General features: G+C 40.2%; 2 protein-coding genes across 3 annotated transcripts in view; one reads left to right on the top strand and one right to left on the bottom strand.

Annotated features, from left to right (window-relative positions):
- Window positions 1-72: 72 nt before the first annotated feature.
- On the top strand, window positions 73-8,584 carry FAM216A (family with sequence similarity 216, member A; the record flags this gene model as incomplete). Its single annotated transcript, XM_012730881.1, has 7 exons — window positions 73-92; window positions 1,163-1,203; window positions 4,446-4,567; window positions 6,090-6,219; window positions 6,294-6,477; window positions 6,985-7,067; window positions 8,251-8,584. Coding segments are annotated over 7 exons (699 nt in total), but the record flags the coding sequence as incomplete, so codon positions are not given.
- Window positions 8,585-9,397: 813 nt separating this feature from the next.
- The window catches only part of VPS29 (vacuolar protein sorting 29 homolog (S. cerevisiae)), a 7,533-nt gene continuing 430 nt past the window's right edge, over window positions 9,398-16,500 (bottom strand). Inside the window, exons 2-5 of one of the 2 annotated variants that reach the window (XM_004691061.2) lie at window positions 14,504-14,515; window positions 12,117-12,308; window positions 10,216-10,451; window positions 9,398-9,983 (exon numbers count right to left, since the gene is read on the bottom strand). In XM_004691061.2, coding sequence (XP_004691118.1) covers window positions 9,866-9,983; window positions 10,216-10,451; window positions 12,117-12,308; window positions 14,504-14,515 — 558 coding nt within the window. In that variant the 3' untranslated portion in view covers window positions 9,398-9,865. The remainder of the gene's footprint in view (window positions 9,984-10,215; window positions 10,452-12,116; window positions 12,309-14,503; window positions 14,516-16,500) is intronic. The other variant, XM_004691062.2, reaches the window with a different exon arrangement.

Below are 16,500 nucleotides of genomic sequence, written 5' to 3' on the forward strand. Positions count from 1 at the left end.
GGCGCGCGGTGGCGCCGTCATCTCCTGGACACGGGCCGCTGTGACTGTTGAGACGCCTGAGCTTGACCTTCCTGCGCGCGGGAGCTCCTTCCGTCAGAAGCCCATTTCTTTAAAATATATGTAGATAGTTTTTATTATGCTAAGAGAACTGGGGTACTGACCAGAGGCGAGAGGCTTCCCCAGAGCCAGAGCGGGGAGCAGCGGGCGGGCCAGGAGAGGCCTGCGGCGCCCTGGGGTCACCTCCGGGCGGCGGGGGTGAACTGGCCCTGCAGTGTCTGTGACAGCTTCACAGGGCCCTGCTTTAGCCCACTGTGCACCTAGAAGGGCCCCATAAACGTTTACCATTTCGTTTCGAGCGGGTTTTATTCTTATGTCCTGGGTGCTCAAGACCATGACTCGCTGAAGTCCTGGAGGTGGTACCCCCATCTCCTACTGTGGTGACTCCCTAAAAGTGAGTGCTGCCAGGCGCTCCCTCTGCAGAGTCAGCTCACAATCCTGCTGCGCCCAGGACCTCTTTATTATTGTTATTATTATTATTATTGTTATTATTATTATTATGTGTTACTGGTGGATTGAAACTTCTTAATATGGGGTGGAGTCATGTGTTTCTTTACATCCTGATTCCCGAAAGTGCAAGAGGCGCAGGATCTTGATTGGAGATGGTTGACTTCTTGGTCTCTGAATAAACTGCAGGAAGAAGGGAGAATGTTTCATTTTAATTGAGAGAAGAAAAACGGCCTGGTTCAAAATTAAACACACTGCAGACCAACTTACCAGTTCCAGCAGCTTACTTATGTCCAATAAAGAGCAAGATAGTCTTTCCCATGCCCAAATAACTTAATCAACAGTAAAAAGCAAGAAAATATGGATGGCTTGGGAGCCCAAAATATTATACAGTTAATTGTGTGAATTTGAGTAGGAGGCTATCAAAGTAAGACCAAAAATGACTTAAGAAAATCCTTACTAGCATGGTACAAAAGTCTCATATTCACTTTGAACAGTTATTTATAACCAGAATTAGGATAACTCGTAAAATATTCTGTCCCATGGAAGCATGAGAAATAAAAAAGCATATACAATTCTGTCCTTTTAAATTTAATATTTTCTTTACTGCTTATAAAACTGTCAATTATTACATATTACTTAAATATTTTTTTAACAGATCACTTGGACATTCTTATTACCAGAATTCTAAAGGTACTGGTAAGTAGAGCTTATAAGGCCGATTATATGTATAAATAACATGCTCAGAGAAGCCACTTTTGCTATAAATACTTATACAATGAAGTTTTAAAAATAGACTTTATTAGCATCCTGGGTGAACTTAGCTTTTTTAAGATTCCAAAGAACAATCTAGGAGGTTCTTTCTTTCCTGGTAATTTATCTCATATCAAGTAGTTTTTTTTTTTAAAGACTATTTCAGAATAGCAATGATCCTGAAAAGAACTGCATTTATAACTGGTGTTTGAAAAACACTGAGCATAGCCTTAGGTTTATACACAGGTTGAAGGGGGGAAATTCTAAATTGAATAGATTTAAAGAACATAAAATGTTTCTAACTAAATCAGTTATTATGACGATACCTAGAAATAGGTGATTTTTCTAATCCTGTCATTCATTCTGCAGTCTTAAGTTGGCTTCCTATTATAAAGAGCATTCCTTTCTCTGCCATTTACTTACATATTTGTATCAGTGTGAACTCATGAATTCTTATTTTATTCAGTAACTTGAATCCCTGAATATCATTATTTCTTTTGAGGCTCAGATTATCCCAAAGTTAGCCAGTGGAAACCTTTTGGAGGTGATTCCTGTGCCCTTTTAATTTGCACCCATTCTCCATTGAGCATTGTCTTACTTTTTGCTACAAAAAAAAGTTGGGGTATGAATATATTTCTTTACAAGGATTCTCATAAGATGCTTAACACTGTTCTTCTGATGTGATAAGAGTCATACATCTAACCCACATCATGACAGGAACAGGATAAAGGCTCATGGCTAGTACCAAGCATCTACGAAGAAATCTCCCTTCACCAAAGAGGCTTTTTTCTCGGGTTCCATCATCTCTACTGTGGCATCCAGTCAGTTCTCCACATTTTCCCAAAATCCTTCATTCCAGCACCTCTGACCCTTGCCTCTCCACATTCTTTCAAGACCTAGATAAACTCCCCACTTGCCCAGGCCACGTTAGGGCACTCTCTTTGGTATTCTGCTACCCCTCCCCAGCCCACCCTCCCCCCCAAAAAACACAGAATTATCACATTACCAAAATAAAAAGCAGGGAGGCATTAGTGACCCTTGGACATAACCTAGCAGCTTTCCCAATAATACATAAGTCCCTCAAATATAGACACCTAGGAAATGATCCTGCCTGCCACGTGCAAGGGGTGCCCTGGAAAGTGTGCCCAGCACGCACAGCGGGAAGTTGGGCCTGACAGTTGGGCCCAGAGCTTGCTCCTAGCTCTTGCTGCCTTGAATTTTCCATCTACTCTGGGCATTCATTCACTTCTCAAAAGGAAAAATAGGATGGTAGAAAGAGGGCATAAAAGGAGATTTGGGAAAGTGGTGTGGGAGCTGTGAGACTTCTTTGAATGTGACAGGCTTGTTCCAGGCCTCCTTGGAGCACACAGACATGCAGGGCATCTACTTGTCTTCCCCTAGCAACTGGAGGTACAGGATGAGCTCTGGGGGCTCAGCAGTGTCTGCAGCCACCATAATGAACCCAGATGTCTCATGAGAGTTTTGGTGGCCTCACTGGTTCCTTTCTGAGGCTGTTCAGTAGTTAACATGGTTGCTGAACAAGGCCCAGTAGTTTCCTTGTGAGGTGGCCATCTGAGAGGGTTTACATAGCCTTAGTCATGGTATTTCTACTCCTCAAAGAGCCCAGCCACTGTCTTGGCACAAATTGTTGTACTATATCTGTCCTTTGCCTTGGAGGTGACTTTCTCCAAGTAGCCTGTGGTAAGTAGGGTGGTCCCCCAAAGATATCTGCGCCTTAATCACTGGAGCCTGAAAATAAGTTATGTGGTACGGCAAAAGGGCCTTGGCAGAGATAATTACATTATGGCCCTTACAAAAGAAATAGTATACTGAATTTTCTGGATGAGCCTACCTGACCACATGAATGCAAAGCATTTTCTCTGGCTAGCTCTAGAAAGATGCAGGCAACAAGGAAACTAGACAGATGTGAACTGTGGAAAGACCTGAATGCCTTATTGTTGACTTGAAGAGACAAGATGAAGAGCTATCAGGAGGCTGCAACTTCTTTCCTGTATATGCAAGAAGTTAATTTCTGCCAATATGAATGAGCCAGGAATCAGCTTCTCCAGTCTCCAGACAAAAGGCTAGGCAAACTGACACCTCCATTTCATTTGTGAGACTAAGCAGAGAAGCCAGCTGACTCAGAACAGTAAGAAAAAAAGTAGACATTGGTTTAAGCCAATATAGTTGTCTTACCTCTTTTTAAAATGGAGAATAGTATAGTGTTTAGAAACCAAGATCTGGATTTTATCTGCATTCATTAGTAATGAGTTATTGCTTAGGGTCTCTCACAGAGGACAGAGCAGAAAATGAAACATGTGACTGTATTTGCATTTGAATACACACATCTCCATGCATCCATATCCATTTCTGTAACCCTCCTAATATGTATATTAAAACTCACTGAGTTCACACTGATAACTGCATGATCAGTGAACCCTGATGTAACAGGGTTCATTCCTGCTCTATCTCCTGCTTTCCTGGAGCCCTGGGATGGAAGAAGACTGTCTTCCCACTGACTCATTGTGAATGTGCCCCGTCCCATTTCTGGGATTTGTAAATAATAATTCTTGTGATTATCCTTTGTGAGGCTATGTTTGGGTAATGAGGGTGCTACCTGCTGACCCTAATGGGTGGCGTGTGCCCCTCGGTCAACAGGCAAATTTGCATATTTTTAATTTAATACATCAGTTTAGGCCCATTTTGTTTATCCATTCTTCTACCAGTTCCTTTGGGTTTATACCCAGAAGAAGAATAAATTTCTGCAAAGTCCCTCATTCTTACACTGCCTCATTAAAGGGATAAATTTTGTGTTTTTCTTAAGTCTAAATCAGAACAGAATTTAATAGTAATAGTAAAAATATTTCTATAAATCCTTAAAGTATAAATCTGCATGTATATTCTTGTGTAGTCTGACCTACAATAAATGAAAATAGTAGGTTACTATCAAGTCTCAGAAAAAAAGTTTGCATCACAACTGGGTTAAAAATAATGTAGTCCATGTATAATAATGATACATATAGATAGTAAATATGGATATCTTAAATTTTATGATCTAAAATCAAACAGCCTGTCATGTAATCTAACTCCTACTAACCGGGGATAATCGCTGCCATCTAAATATACAGATCTTCATAGTCAGCTGATCTTTGCTCCTAACATTCACATAATAATGTCCTTACCTACAGATAGAATCAAAGATGGACACAAAGTGAACGCTCATGTTGCCAAGTTGCAAGAGTTATGGAAAACTCCTCAAATTCAAACAGTTCACATCCCTAAATCAATGACAGATATGTCCTTTCTAAAGGTATGGTAATCAACTGCCAATACTTTATTTAAATACCCTCTTTGCACTCACATATGAATTTTTTCTTGAGGGTAAAACTACTTACTGTGGAAGACAAAGCACACCAGAGTTGTGTAGGGCCCAGAAATAACTGCTCGGTAGGCTCGTGAGTATTAGGGCATCACTGCAGAGTCCTCTACCATAAGAATGCTCTCCGAAGCCTTCTGTGGCACTTCAGATCTAATGTGCCTTTACTCGGGAACCTCAATGCCCCAAGCACAGGATGTTTGAGAAGAGCTCCATGCTAGGAATGGAAAGGCTTTGCTCAAGGGTCACACGAGTAGAAGCAAGTAAGTCTCACCACTATTGAAGCGCATCGCCTATTACAGATCGCAGCTGCCCACATTGTCCCCTCTAGTGCAAAGCAGATTCTAGGCTTACTTAAGATTTGGCAATCTGATCCATTTTTCTTTTCTTTTTTGCATAGAAAAACTGGAGTGTAGACCAGATGTACGGAGGATGAGAGGCTTCACCAGAGACAGAGTAGGGAGCAGAATAGGCCGATCCACTGAGATACACTGCTGAGGGGAGAGGTCTGCTGCGCCACTCGTGGGTGAGAGCGCGGAGACTTAACCCCTAGGCCACCAGGGAGGTACACAATCTGGTCAAGTTTTCTACTCAACATACTGAATTTTCTGTGCACTTACTACCTATTCAGTTGATTAGCTCCTGTGTGTATATACACATGCATCTATAGTAAAGTCTCGTATCACAGGTGAGCACTAACTTGTAAATTTAAAGCCAGTTAGGGCCTTCTTGGTGGCACATGGGTCAAAGCGTAGCGTCGTGAAGCTGTCTGCAACCACTGCAGCATAAGTCCAATCCCGGCCAGGGAGCTGACCCTCATGGCACAACAGACCTCTCCTGCCTCACCTGCTGCTCCCCTCAGCAGTGTATTTCAGTCCATCTGCCTATTCTGCTGGTGAATCCTCTCACCTCCCCCCCACCTCTGGCCTGTACCCACTTCTTATATGCATAAATAATCTTTAAAAAGAAAGAAATACATTTAAAGCCAGCAAGTAGTTAAAAATACTAGTTAAAATTGTATCAGTGACCAACTGACTGTATCCTTCAGTCTATCCAACACAGTCAGTTATTTTACTGGTGCTAGAAGACTTGTTTTTGGTTAACACTAAGAATATTTGGGTTGCTTTTGGGTACCATGTTATGCCTCAAAAATCATATTCAGAAGGCAAAATACTTCCTGAGTGGCATATAGGGAACTAAGATTTGCTGACAGAAGAGTCATGCATTCTGTAATCTAGGGTAGGGGTTCTCAACCTAGTATCTGAATCACTGGAGTGAAAATGGTGTGCAGTCACTTACAGTTTAAACGGCATTGCTTTCTCTTTCTGGCCAATTTAATACAGTTGAATTTGCATAAGCAAAATATATAGATGGTACAACCATCCTGAACACTCAGATAAAGCACACTGCCCATCTCTTCTGCAATGCAGCCTATGTATCTTGTTCCGTCTTGTAGCATCCAGACCTCACCACAGGCCAGAAGCGTTATCTGTGCAGCTTTGCTAAGATCTATAATGCAAACTATCTGCGGATGTTAATGAAGAGACAATACATGCATGTGATCCAGCGCAGCTCACAAAAGCCAGGCAGGTGCACCTCAGGTTAGTTTTCCACTAGTTCTCACAAGAGAGTCTTCTAACAGAGGTGCTTTATATGACAGGTGTACTCACACAACATAGGAGCCGTCTCAGCGCTCGTTACTTACAGAAGCAGCATTATCCCTGCACTACATGGCGACATCAACTGGAGAGAGAGGACTCAGAACCTTCTAATATGGCAGCTATATCTGCACCTGAAATGATCAGAGAACATTCCCTTTGGAGTCCAGTGAGAAACAAAGAAAGGTCGGTTTCCTGTTGTTCAAAAGGAGGCATATACTCCAGTTTTATTTGCAGGGTAGCTAATGTTTGCTTTCCCTAATATATTCATTTTGCTAAATTCAGAGTTAAGTTAGACAAAAAGTACTAAAGGATGTTATCACATAGTCACTTTACTGAACTATGTCATATCTTTTAGAATATATTTTCTGAAATTGTTAAATATTTTCATCAATTAAAGATATGAAAGACTACCTTTCCCCAAATCCAGAATACAAACATTTCTAAAAAGTATGTGCTTGCTTCTACACAAGGGAATGCTGTAAGAGAATAAAAGACTAAGAAGGCTGATTATTCAACCTGTGCTACAGTAGTTAGCTCTGTATTTCAGGGTTAATGAGTCACAAGAGAACTCAGGGGCTGAAAGATAAGGCTTTTGAGGCAGCTTAGTAAAAAGAATTTGTACGGCCTTCCACATGCATTAGGCAACTGCTCATTTTGTAACTCTAATTAAGATACTTCCTTTTCTTATAGTTTAAAAACTGGATATGCATCAAAAACAAGATGTAAGTCACTGAAGATTTTTAGAAAACCAGATAGAATGTTCATGCAATCAGGTAAATGTGGAATTTTTCACAGGTGCATTTTTTAAAAGATTTCTTTATGCATACAAAAACTGGGGTCCAGGCCACAAGTGCCGGGGTGAGAGGATTCACCAGATACAGAATGGGGGCAGAACAGGCAGATTGGCAGAAATAAATACACTGCTGATGGGAGCAGCAGGCAAGACAAGAGGTCTGATATGCCAGGGGTCAAACCCCTGCTGCAGTGACTGCAGATAGTCTCCTGGTGCTGTACTTTAATCCCTTGCACCACCAGGAAGGACCCTTTACATGTGCATTTTTAAAGACCTTAGGCTTATAAAATACTAAGGCAGTTTTGTTTTCATTACATGACATTAATAACTTTGTGACTGGCTTTTATTGTTCCAACCACTAAGCATGAAATATGTTTCTTTGTTCATGTAGAACACGCCACTCAGTGGGGTAAGATTCAAAGTCAGGAACTCAACAGTGAACCCAGAGCCACAAACATAACTTTTTTACCAGGTGATAGCAAAATTTAGAGTAACTCAGAAAGTTCAATCTTGGGATCAGCATAAAGAATGCTTCTACAAATATAGTACATCACAAAATAAAAAAAAAGCAAGAGGAAGAGAGACTCATCATCCTAAATGCTCAGGATTATTCCTCAGAATTGACAAAGCCATAGGGACTAAGTGGAAGTGAAATGACTCCCAGGAAGGTAATCAGGCCTTCTGAGCCCCGGTCCACGCATTTGCTTTGGCAGCACCACACAGCCCAGGAAATAACATATTGTGCCCACCCAAGAAATGCAGGGCCCTGGGAGGGGAGGAGGTCAGTCTTATTCCAGAGTTGGAGAAAAACATATGTAGGGGCAAGTCCCTTCAGTCCTCAGAAGAGACATGAAGGAACAAAAGGCAAATGGAGAGTGCTGAAACTGTAACTGACCACTTTAATGTCCCCCAAAGCAAGATTTTGAAAGCAAAGGTAAAAGAGAATTTACTATAGTTACTTGCCTAGAATATAGTACTATATTCTTTAATAAGAGATTGGGAGGAGGGAGAGGTGATTAAGTTTTGGATATTCCAGGCATTTTGTTTTTGTTAAAGGCTAATTAATGAGGTAGTCATTTTAAAGGTTCTTATATACAAACCTGTTTTCAGGATGAAATACAGCTTTTCAAAATAGTCCTTATAAACTCTTCTTTTTCCTTTAGTTTCTACAAATGATTCTGAGCCATACATGAATGAAGAAAAAAAGGAGGAAGATTTACTAAATAAGTATATGCAATCAATGTCAATTGAAGAAAATGGAGAACATCTGATGTTAACTTGACAGTTCTTATTTTGTATATTAATGATGTGCCAAAGGTGGTTGGTAAGGGCTGTGAATTGTATGTATCCCCTCTCCACATTTAACATAGTGTTATTATTCATCATTAAGTAATTTTGGTTTGTTCAGAAACTTTCACAAGTGTAGTTAGTAGGTTTGATGTAGTTCCACATACCCAATATTTGTGTGATAAAATTTGTATGCTTGTATTTCTAGAGATACGATTAAAATTTTTGTCATTTAAAATTGAGTTATTTTTCTTTAAATCTGACAAATACTTCTTTCCTGTTTACAGTAAGTTCTAGAATTGCAGTATTAGGATATTCTGCAAGTATTTTCTTGATAGGGCTAAAGAAAACTGAAATATTCTGATACTGAGTAGCATTTGGTGGAGATAACACACAGGCTTGCAAAGTAGATGCTCACTGCTTAATAGAGCTTAAAAATAGAAATACTAATTTGCCCTGTTTTGTTTTTTTTTTAAAGATTTATTTATTCATACAAAACTGGGGTACAGGCCAGAGATGTGGAGGGTGAGAGGATTCACCAGAGACAGACCAGGGAGCAGAACAGGCAGATCGACAAAGCACACTGCTGAGGGGAGCAGCAGGCGGGTCAGGAGAGGTCTGCCGCGCCATGTGGTCACCTGCGGGGCAGGTGGGGATCAAACTCATGCAGAAGTGGCCTTAGCTTTTCAGTGCTGCACTCCCGCGCCACCAGGGAGGGCCACTAATAATTTGACCTGTTTCATGAAAATTTCCACCTAACACTTAAGACACTCAGATTTAAGTTGGGAAGTTTTCTACTCGTGAGAGGATTCTTTATATAATCACTTTAGTGTACTTCCCTTCTAAATACATTTGTGTTTTAAAAACACTTTTGTCCAATTTGACAAATAGGAGTAGGGGGATTTAATGCAACAGCATGAAGAATCATTACTGATTTAGTATCAGTAAAGTTGATTTATTTAAAAGTATTTAGGAAATGAGCCCAACATTATGACTCAGGATGCTGTTAAGAAATGAGCTCTCAAAGCTCACCTCATCTACTTCATCCCTTTAACATGTGTCCAATTTCAATTGTTTTTTTACTTTTATGGTTTGTAAAAAAAAGTTTATCAAGAAAGTATAAATGAAAGGTAACTTTATTATTGGAGAAGAGGAAAATGTGTACAAGAAGGTCTAGAATCTTCCTCCCCATGCACTACTTTTGTAATAAAGTCCCAAGTATCAACTTTGAAGATATTTACAAGGATAAATTTTTCATAACACGTGACCATTACTGTGTGGTGGACATCTTTTCATAGAAATCATATACATACACTAAATATATTCTTATAGTTTACAAGAAGCTTAGAGCACTGTATTAACAGAAGATGAATATTTTACTGCAAAATATTATAAAAGTGATACAATTTTGTGGCTCTTAAATGTTTAATTACTTGATTTGAACAGGGGAATGAAAAGAACAACAACAAAAATCATCAGAACAGGCCTGTTTTAAGATTTTTTGTATTCAATTCGTTCTACTTTCACATCATCTCCAATTAGTTGATACACGTAAGTGACAACTGTAGAAGCCTGGATATCCATCAACACAAAAGAAGGAATAATGTTTCTGGAAAAAAAAAATATAAAATACTGTCAGTATTTTGAGCTAGAGGGCAATGGCACTATAAAATTTCAATTTAAATTCAAACAGAAATCTGGTTGGTACATATTAAAAAGAACAAACAGAAGGCTGCCCCAAAAGGCCACATTATTTCAATGACTGATTGCACTTATGAAATGTCATGCATGCAATTATTAACTTTAAATAAAACCCCCAAGTTCCCAAACCGCACACTCACGTTTCCAAGGCATTATATGCTCCAGTGGCGGAACCGGGGTTAATATAAAATTTATTTTCATGCTCAAATGCTTCAAATTTGTGTGTGTGTCCCGAGATAAGAATGTCCACATCAAACTGCCTCTGCAACAGGGCCAAGCTGGCCATGTCTCCCCAGGGGATGACTTGGTGTCCATGGATCAAACCGATTTTGAACTGCCCAACAGTCACAACTTTCTGTTCCGGATAATTCAGATTCTAAAATAAGAAACAGACAAAATTACATTTTAGAGATACTGATGTCTAAAAGCCACCTGCTTAAAGACTCAACCTCATATGGACATTTTGATGCAGTGCCCCCAAGCAAATACATTTATAAGACATTTGGTTACTCCTCAATCTCTGCAGCTGCAACTATGCTCAAAATATAACTTATTCTAGGTACACTGAAATATATCATGTAATTCCTTTACTATGTTTATTTTTATAGAACTGTGTTCTAAGTCAGCTGTAGGGAATAGCTGTTCCCCCAAATTTGTAATTTTCCTCTACCTAAGGAACCTAGGCATATGGTCTATAAGCTAGGGTGTGTTCAAATTATGTCCCAAGCTTTGAGAATTCTATAGATGGCTTGGAGCAATAATGAAAGCTGACATCCAGCACTTAAGTACAAACCATATATTATTCTAACTGCTTTAAACACATTTAATATTTACAAACAATTCCAAGAGGTAGATTTCTATTATTAAGCCTCAGTTTACAGATGAGGAAACAAAAGAGCTGTCCAAGGTTATAATCTACTAAATGGCTGAGCCAAGAAACAAACCCTAGTAGTATAATTCCAAGGTCTGTGAATTTAGCAAATGGAAGCAAACAATTTTAATTCTTGCTAATGAAGCTATCATTACATAAAGAGAACTCCGAATGCTTTTAGTAAACCAGGACGATTGATAAGTTTGTCCCTTCGTTTCTCATTCCCCTATCCTCTACCTTTATGTCCCTCTAGCTTATCCAAACTCTTTTTTAACTCTACTGTGGGAGAGAATATATGAGAACGATGAGAGAGAGCAACTGGTATAAAGGGACCTCATTAAAGAATACCAATAAAATAATTATGGAAAAGATTATTCTGGCAAAAATGCAAAATATACTTTTTCATATTGGAGTCAAATTTATCATACTAAAATCATATAAAGTTGGCAACGATAGGGGTTTGGATTTATTTAACACAGGCTAGAACAAAGATGTAGTGCACTTAAAATCTCATTATTAACTAATAGGAAAATTTGGCACTCCAGAATGACTAGCTTAATTTTCCATTATCAGGTTTATTGAGGTATAATTTATATACAGTAAAATTATGCTTTTTAACATACAAACAGTCATATAAGCACTGTCATAATCAAATTATAAAATAACTCCTCAAAAGTTCTTTATGCCCTTTTACAGTTAACCCTTGAGATAGGAAGCCATGGGAGGGCTTCTAGCAGAGCAGACATGTAAACTTTGTCTCCTAAAAAGGATCATCTGATTGCAAACTGCAAAAACAAGCTGGAGTGATAAAGGAAGGACAGAATTAAACAGCTGGAATATAGCAAAGTGATATGGTGGCTTGAACAGGGTAGTCAAGGTGGTGGCAGTGAGAAGCTCATACCAAAACTTGATAAACGAAATTATAGCACTGCAAAAAAATCACTTTTACTCTCTGTCAACTTAGTTAGAACATGTAGTTAATGTTAATTAAATAATCTAAAACCCCTTCAAAAAAAAAGGCAAGAGTAGTAATGCATAGTAAGTTTGTATCTAGAGAATTAAAAAAAAAAAAACCCACCTTAATAGTTGAGAAACTCTGACTTAAGGATAACACTTGTATATAAAAGAATCCAGAAAGAAATATACAGGGAGGAGAAAGAAGTACATCACCTCATCAAAGTCTCCTCTCACGATGTGAACATCACCAGCCAGAGTCTTGAGATAGTCATAACTCTCTTTGGTGCAAAGGTTTCCAGTGCAGAGAATGTGCTGAATTTTTCCTGGCACCAGCAGTTTTTTGAATTTAGCCGGCAAACTGTTGCACCGATGCGGGATGTGCAGGTCTCCTAATACCAACACCAACTTGTCAAGGTGAGACAAGGTGTAATGTTAAACATGGTGTTAAAACAAGATAATTTCTTCCCATAACACCCTGTTTAAACTCATGAGAGACTCCAGACCCCAAAAAGCAGAAATTATTCTACAACTTCTATCATGATGGTTTAAACAAACACACACTCTGTTCTAACTTAATCTCATTTTATTATGGTTATAAACAGATGTGTATATACAGTACAGGTAATTTATTTACCAAGAATAAAATCAAGCTTTCTAAAGTGATTTCATTTAAATTCTATATATTAGTTATGCTGAATTAAAAAACCCTGGAAATTAAAAATATATTATATGGTCGTGTGGAATTTTTGAAGTCTGATACAGTAATTCTGATTTCTGCAATTGTAATATGAAACCTCTTATGTTGACTCAGCTTTACTAATAAAGAGAACTGCTAAAAATATTAATTCTGTAAGTTAATAGACTGATAATTATTTGGATTAATATACAGTTAATAGTTTTAACTGTAAAAGCAGCCTGTGTTTCAAAGAGCTTTAACAGGATAAAACTGTGCTTTTGAATTATCATCTTTATTAATTGTCCTAAATGCTCACTCTCATATTCTTTGTGTCTAGATTAAACTACCTAGGCATCCTGAGTATAATTCCCAAACTTAAAAAAAACCACTTTCACAATCTTTTTCATGTGCTTTAGATCATTAGAGAGAGAGAGAGAGAGAAAAGAGAGAGAGAGAGATCAGCTAAATAACTGACAAATTAGCAGAGGTGGCTTAGAATTGCAACAGTCTCAGATGACTAAAATAAATATTGTGCTTGAAAATAAACCTCGATGCTGTACATTCTTTCAATTGCAATAGTTGATATTAACATTATATTTTTAATAAACCTTATTTAGCCAATTAACAGCATATTGTCCAAAAGGTTATTAAAAAATAATATCCCCCACAGGGGTTACAACTGAGATGGAAAAAAGCACAAAATGATGTAAAAATAAACTATTATACATATATAAAAAATAATATCTGTTCTTCAAAGGACAACAGAATCATTATTTTCACCTTGGTTGATATTAGTACTTTCAATTGATGATAGGATGTTTTCCCATTAAAAACATTCCATCCATAAATGTACATTCCTTAATATGATCTAAGAAAACATTAAATATCTAAAATAGGATAAAACAGAAAATACTTTTGCCACCACAGACTTCTTAAATTGAAATTTAAAAAAATTAATGTGTGAAATTAAAATGATTACTAAAAAAAGCGTGATTCATTTCCAACAAAAATCAAAGTGACTGCAAGGGAAGGCACTGTTACAGGAACACAGAGTAACTGAAGTAACACAAGGTTACAAAATGAGCTTTAAAATAAATTGTTAAATAAGTTTCTCCTTTATAAAATAACAGTTTCAACTGGCATTTGTTCAATGACTTAAATTATTTCAATCCAGGTCTTACTGGACAAAACATCTGTAAAACTAAAAACCACATGAAGTTTCCACCCTCACTGGTAATCAATACAAAAGTACCTGGAGATAGAACAATCTTCATCTTTAAAGGGGGATCCCTTCAGATATGGATTGAAGTACAGAGTTAATGAGGGAAGCTGGCATTTGAGAAAAAGGTAAAAAAAAAAAATAGATTTCTATATTAAAAAAAAAAAACACCTTAAAACTCATAAAAGGATCTATGTCTATCACAGACTGAAATGTTTGGATAAATAATAAAATGATCTGTTCAATCTGAATGTGCCAGAAAGAACATTAGTAAGAGATAATACTTTATTATTGATGTCTTCACTTAACATACTGTTGATTATGCTGAAGGATAGCCAGACCTACTAGCAGTCTAAAGATTTAACTGTATGAGTGACCACACAGAAATTATTTCAAGTAAGGATTCTTGCAGGTTTCCTCTAGTTTCCTGCTGGGAATACAGTTAAAAGAGAAATGGTGTCACATGACAAATGTCATACTTTGACTGTCCTAGCCCAAATTCCATACTTCAACAGTTGAGATTAGATATAACCTTTAAAGATGGCAAAAGATCCTGAAAATAGTTTTGCTAAAGTTCAAATAAAGAACCAACCCAACCAAAGCACAGGAATTTGGCTAGTTATTGATAGAACTTAAAAGGATGAAAAACCCAAAATTTGCCGCCCAACCACCATTGGTTAGTAAGAGCTAAGAGAAGAAACTTACTCTGTGCCCAGCCTTAGTGGGATGGAGAAGTTGATTGCAGACAGGGGAATGAAAAAAAAGGGTGAACATGACCAATGTTAAAAGAAAGCAACGAAAAGAAACAAACCAAAAAAAAAAATCAAAAACTCATATCAAATGAATATGCCAACAATTGTTAATGATTTCTGAGTGTTATGAAAGAAATGTTAAAAATCAGCTTTGCTCAAAACAGTACCACAGAAGTATTTGCTATATTTTTAAACTTGTCACTGAAGCGCACACAAACACACACACATTTCAAAAAATTTTTGGTTTGTCACTTTTTCTTATCTTTTCCTAATCTTATTTTCCAACCTGATTCCCATTCCTCTTGCTCCCAGCTGTTTTTAGAATTTTATAAGACAATCTGGAAGTATACATTCGTAAGCTTAAGCAAAAGCTAACATTTTCTGGATTCTTAAGGTCTAATTATTCTCCAAGAAGGTTGATTTTAATTCTTTTATGTTCAAGATTCTATCTTAACTTACGAAGATTCTATCTGAACTTACAATGGGGATTTTGTCCTGGTAAATGGTAAGTCACAAATGTGTGGAACAGCACCCAACTACAGAACAGACCGTCCCAGCCTAATCCTCCACCTCAAACACGCTCAGAATATTCACATTACCCTACAGTTGCAAACCTGGTGTGAACACACCAAACGCAACATCCAAAGAAGCACACTGTGGCGTGCTGGCTGCTCACTACAGTACGGAATCTGTGGTCACTGAGCGGCCCACGGATCCGGAGACAGCGTCGTATTTTACATCGCTGCATGGCGAGCCTCCGAGTTCAAAGCGCGGATGGAAGGGACGGACGCTCACCGCTTCACACAAACGGAAAATCACCCTCAGGCCACAAAGGTTGGGGAGTGTTTGCAGAGCGAAATGTAGGCTGCAGCCAGGTTGGACCTAGCGCAGCACCCTGGCTACATCCAAACGCTGAGGTCCCCACCAAGAGATCACGAGAACACAAGCAGCTAAAACTGAACCCCACGCGCGGCTTTCCGCAGCCGCTGGACACTGACTGGAGCACCGGCCGTTTCCTCGGTCTGCGCAAATGCTTTGGCTCACAGGAGCCGGCTTCTGCAGGCTTCGCGCAGCGCGCCATCCCCGCGCCAAGAGTGGCGTGCTGGTGCCACCACCCTAGAAACTGGCTCGCCTTCCGCCTTTCAGGAAACTTGAGCGACGTGAACATGGAGTCCGGTCACTTAGGTTCTTTTCGCAGGGACAACTGTCTCAAGATGGCTGTGAGCCGAATCTCTCCAACTGCGACCTGCTTGGCAGCGGCAGCACAGGTGGGCTTAAGGAGGCTCCCGCGCGCCACGCAGCGCCCGCACACCTCTGCCGCACGCCGGGGCGCTCCCGCAGCTCACAACACGGCGCGTCCCGCCCTCGCTAGCCCCCTGCACACCCGGCCTCGTTCCCTCGTGTCACTCCGCCAGCTGGACGCAGCCACGCGGGCGGCGCTCGGCTGTTTCCGCGGGAAGGGCGGCCGCCTCGCCCGGTGCCAGGCCGGCCCGGGCGCTGGCGGGGCCAGTCTGGGCGCCCGGCAGGCACAGTCCCCTCAGCGCCAGCGCCGCTCGGCCGGAGAAGGGGCGCGATCGCGTGTCCCGCGCGACCTCGAGGGGGCGACACTAGGAGCCCTGCTCTCGGGGGTGCACGCGGCACCCCGCAGGCTCCCGGCGCCCAGCCGGCCCCTGGGGAGCTCAGCCCCCGACGGCGCCACGGCGCGTTACTTCAGGGGCGCAGGGCACAGATTCCCCGTCTCCCCAGACGGCGAGATCCAACGGGCGGCTTGGGCTGGCCCCTTCCCGCCGCGCACCCCAGGCGCCAGCCCGCGCCCGGGGCGGGAGGCGACGCGGCGAACGCCGGAGGCGACCCTTGCGGGAAGGAGAGGAAACGCCTGGAAACGGCGGGCACCGCGGTCGGGCGGGCTGAGGCGCAGCCCCAAGGCCTTCCCCGGCCACGGCGCCGGCC

The sequence above is a fragment of the Condylura cristata genome, unplaced genomic scaffold, assembly GCF_000260355.1.
Source record: "Condylura cristata isolate star-nosed mole 26May11 unplaced genomic scaffold, ConCri1.0 scaffold00029, whole genome shotgun sequence".
NCBI classification, from domain to species: Eukaryota; Metazoa; Chordata; class Mammalia; order Eulipotyphla; family Talpidae; genus Condylura; species Condylura cristata.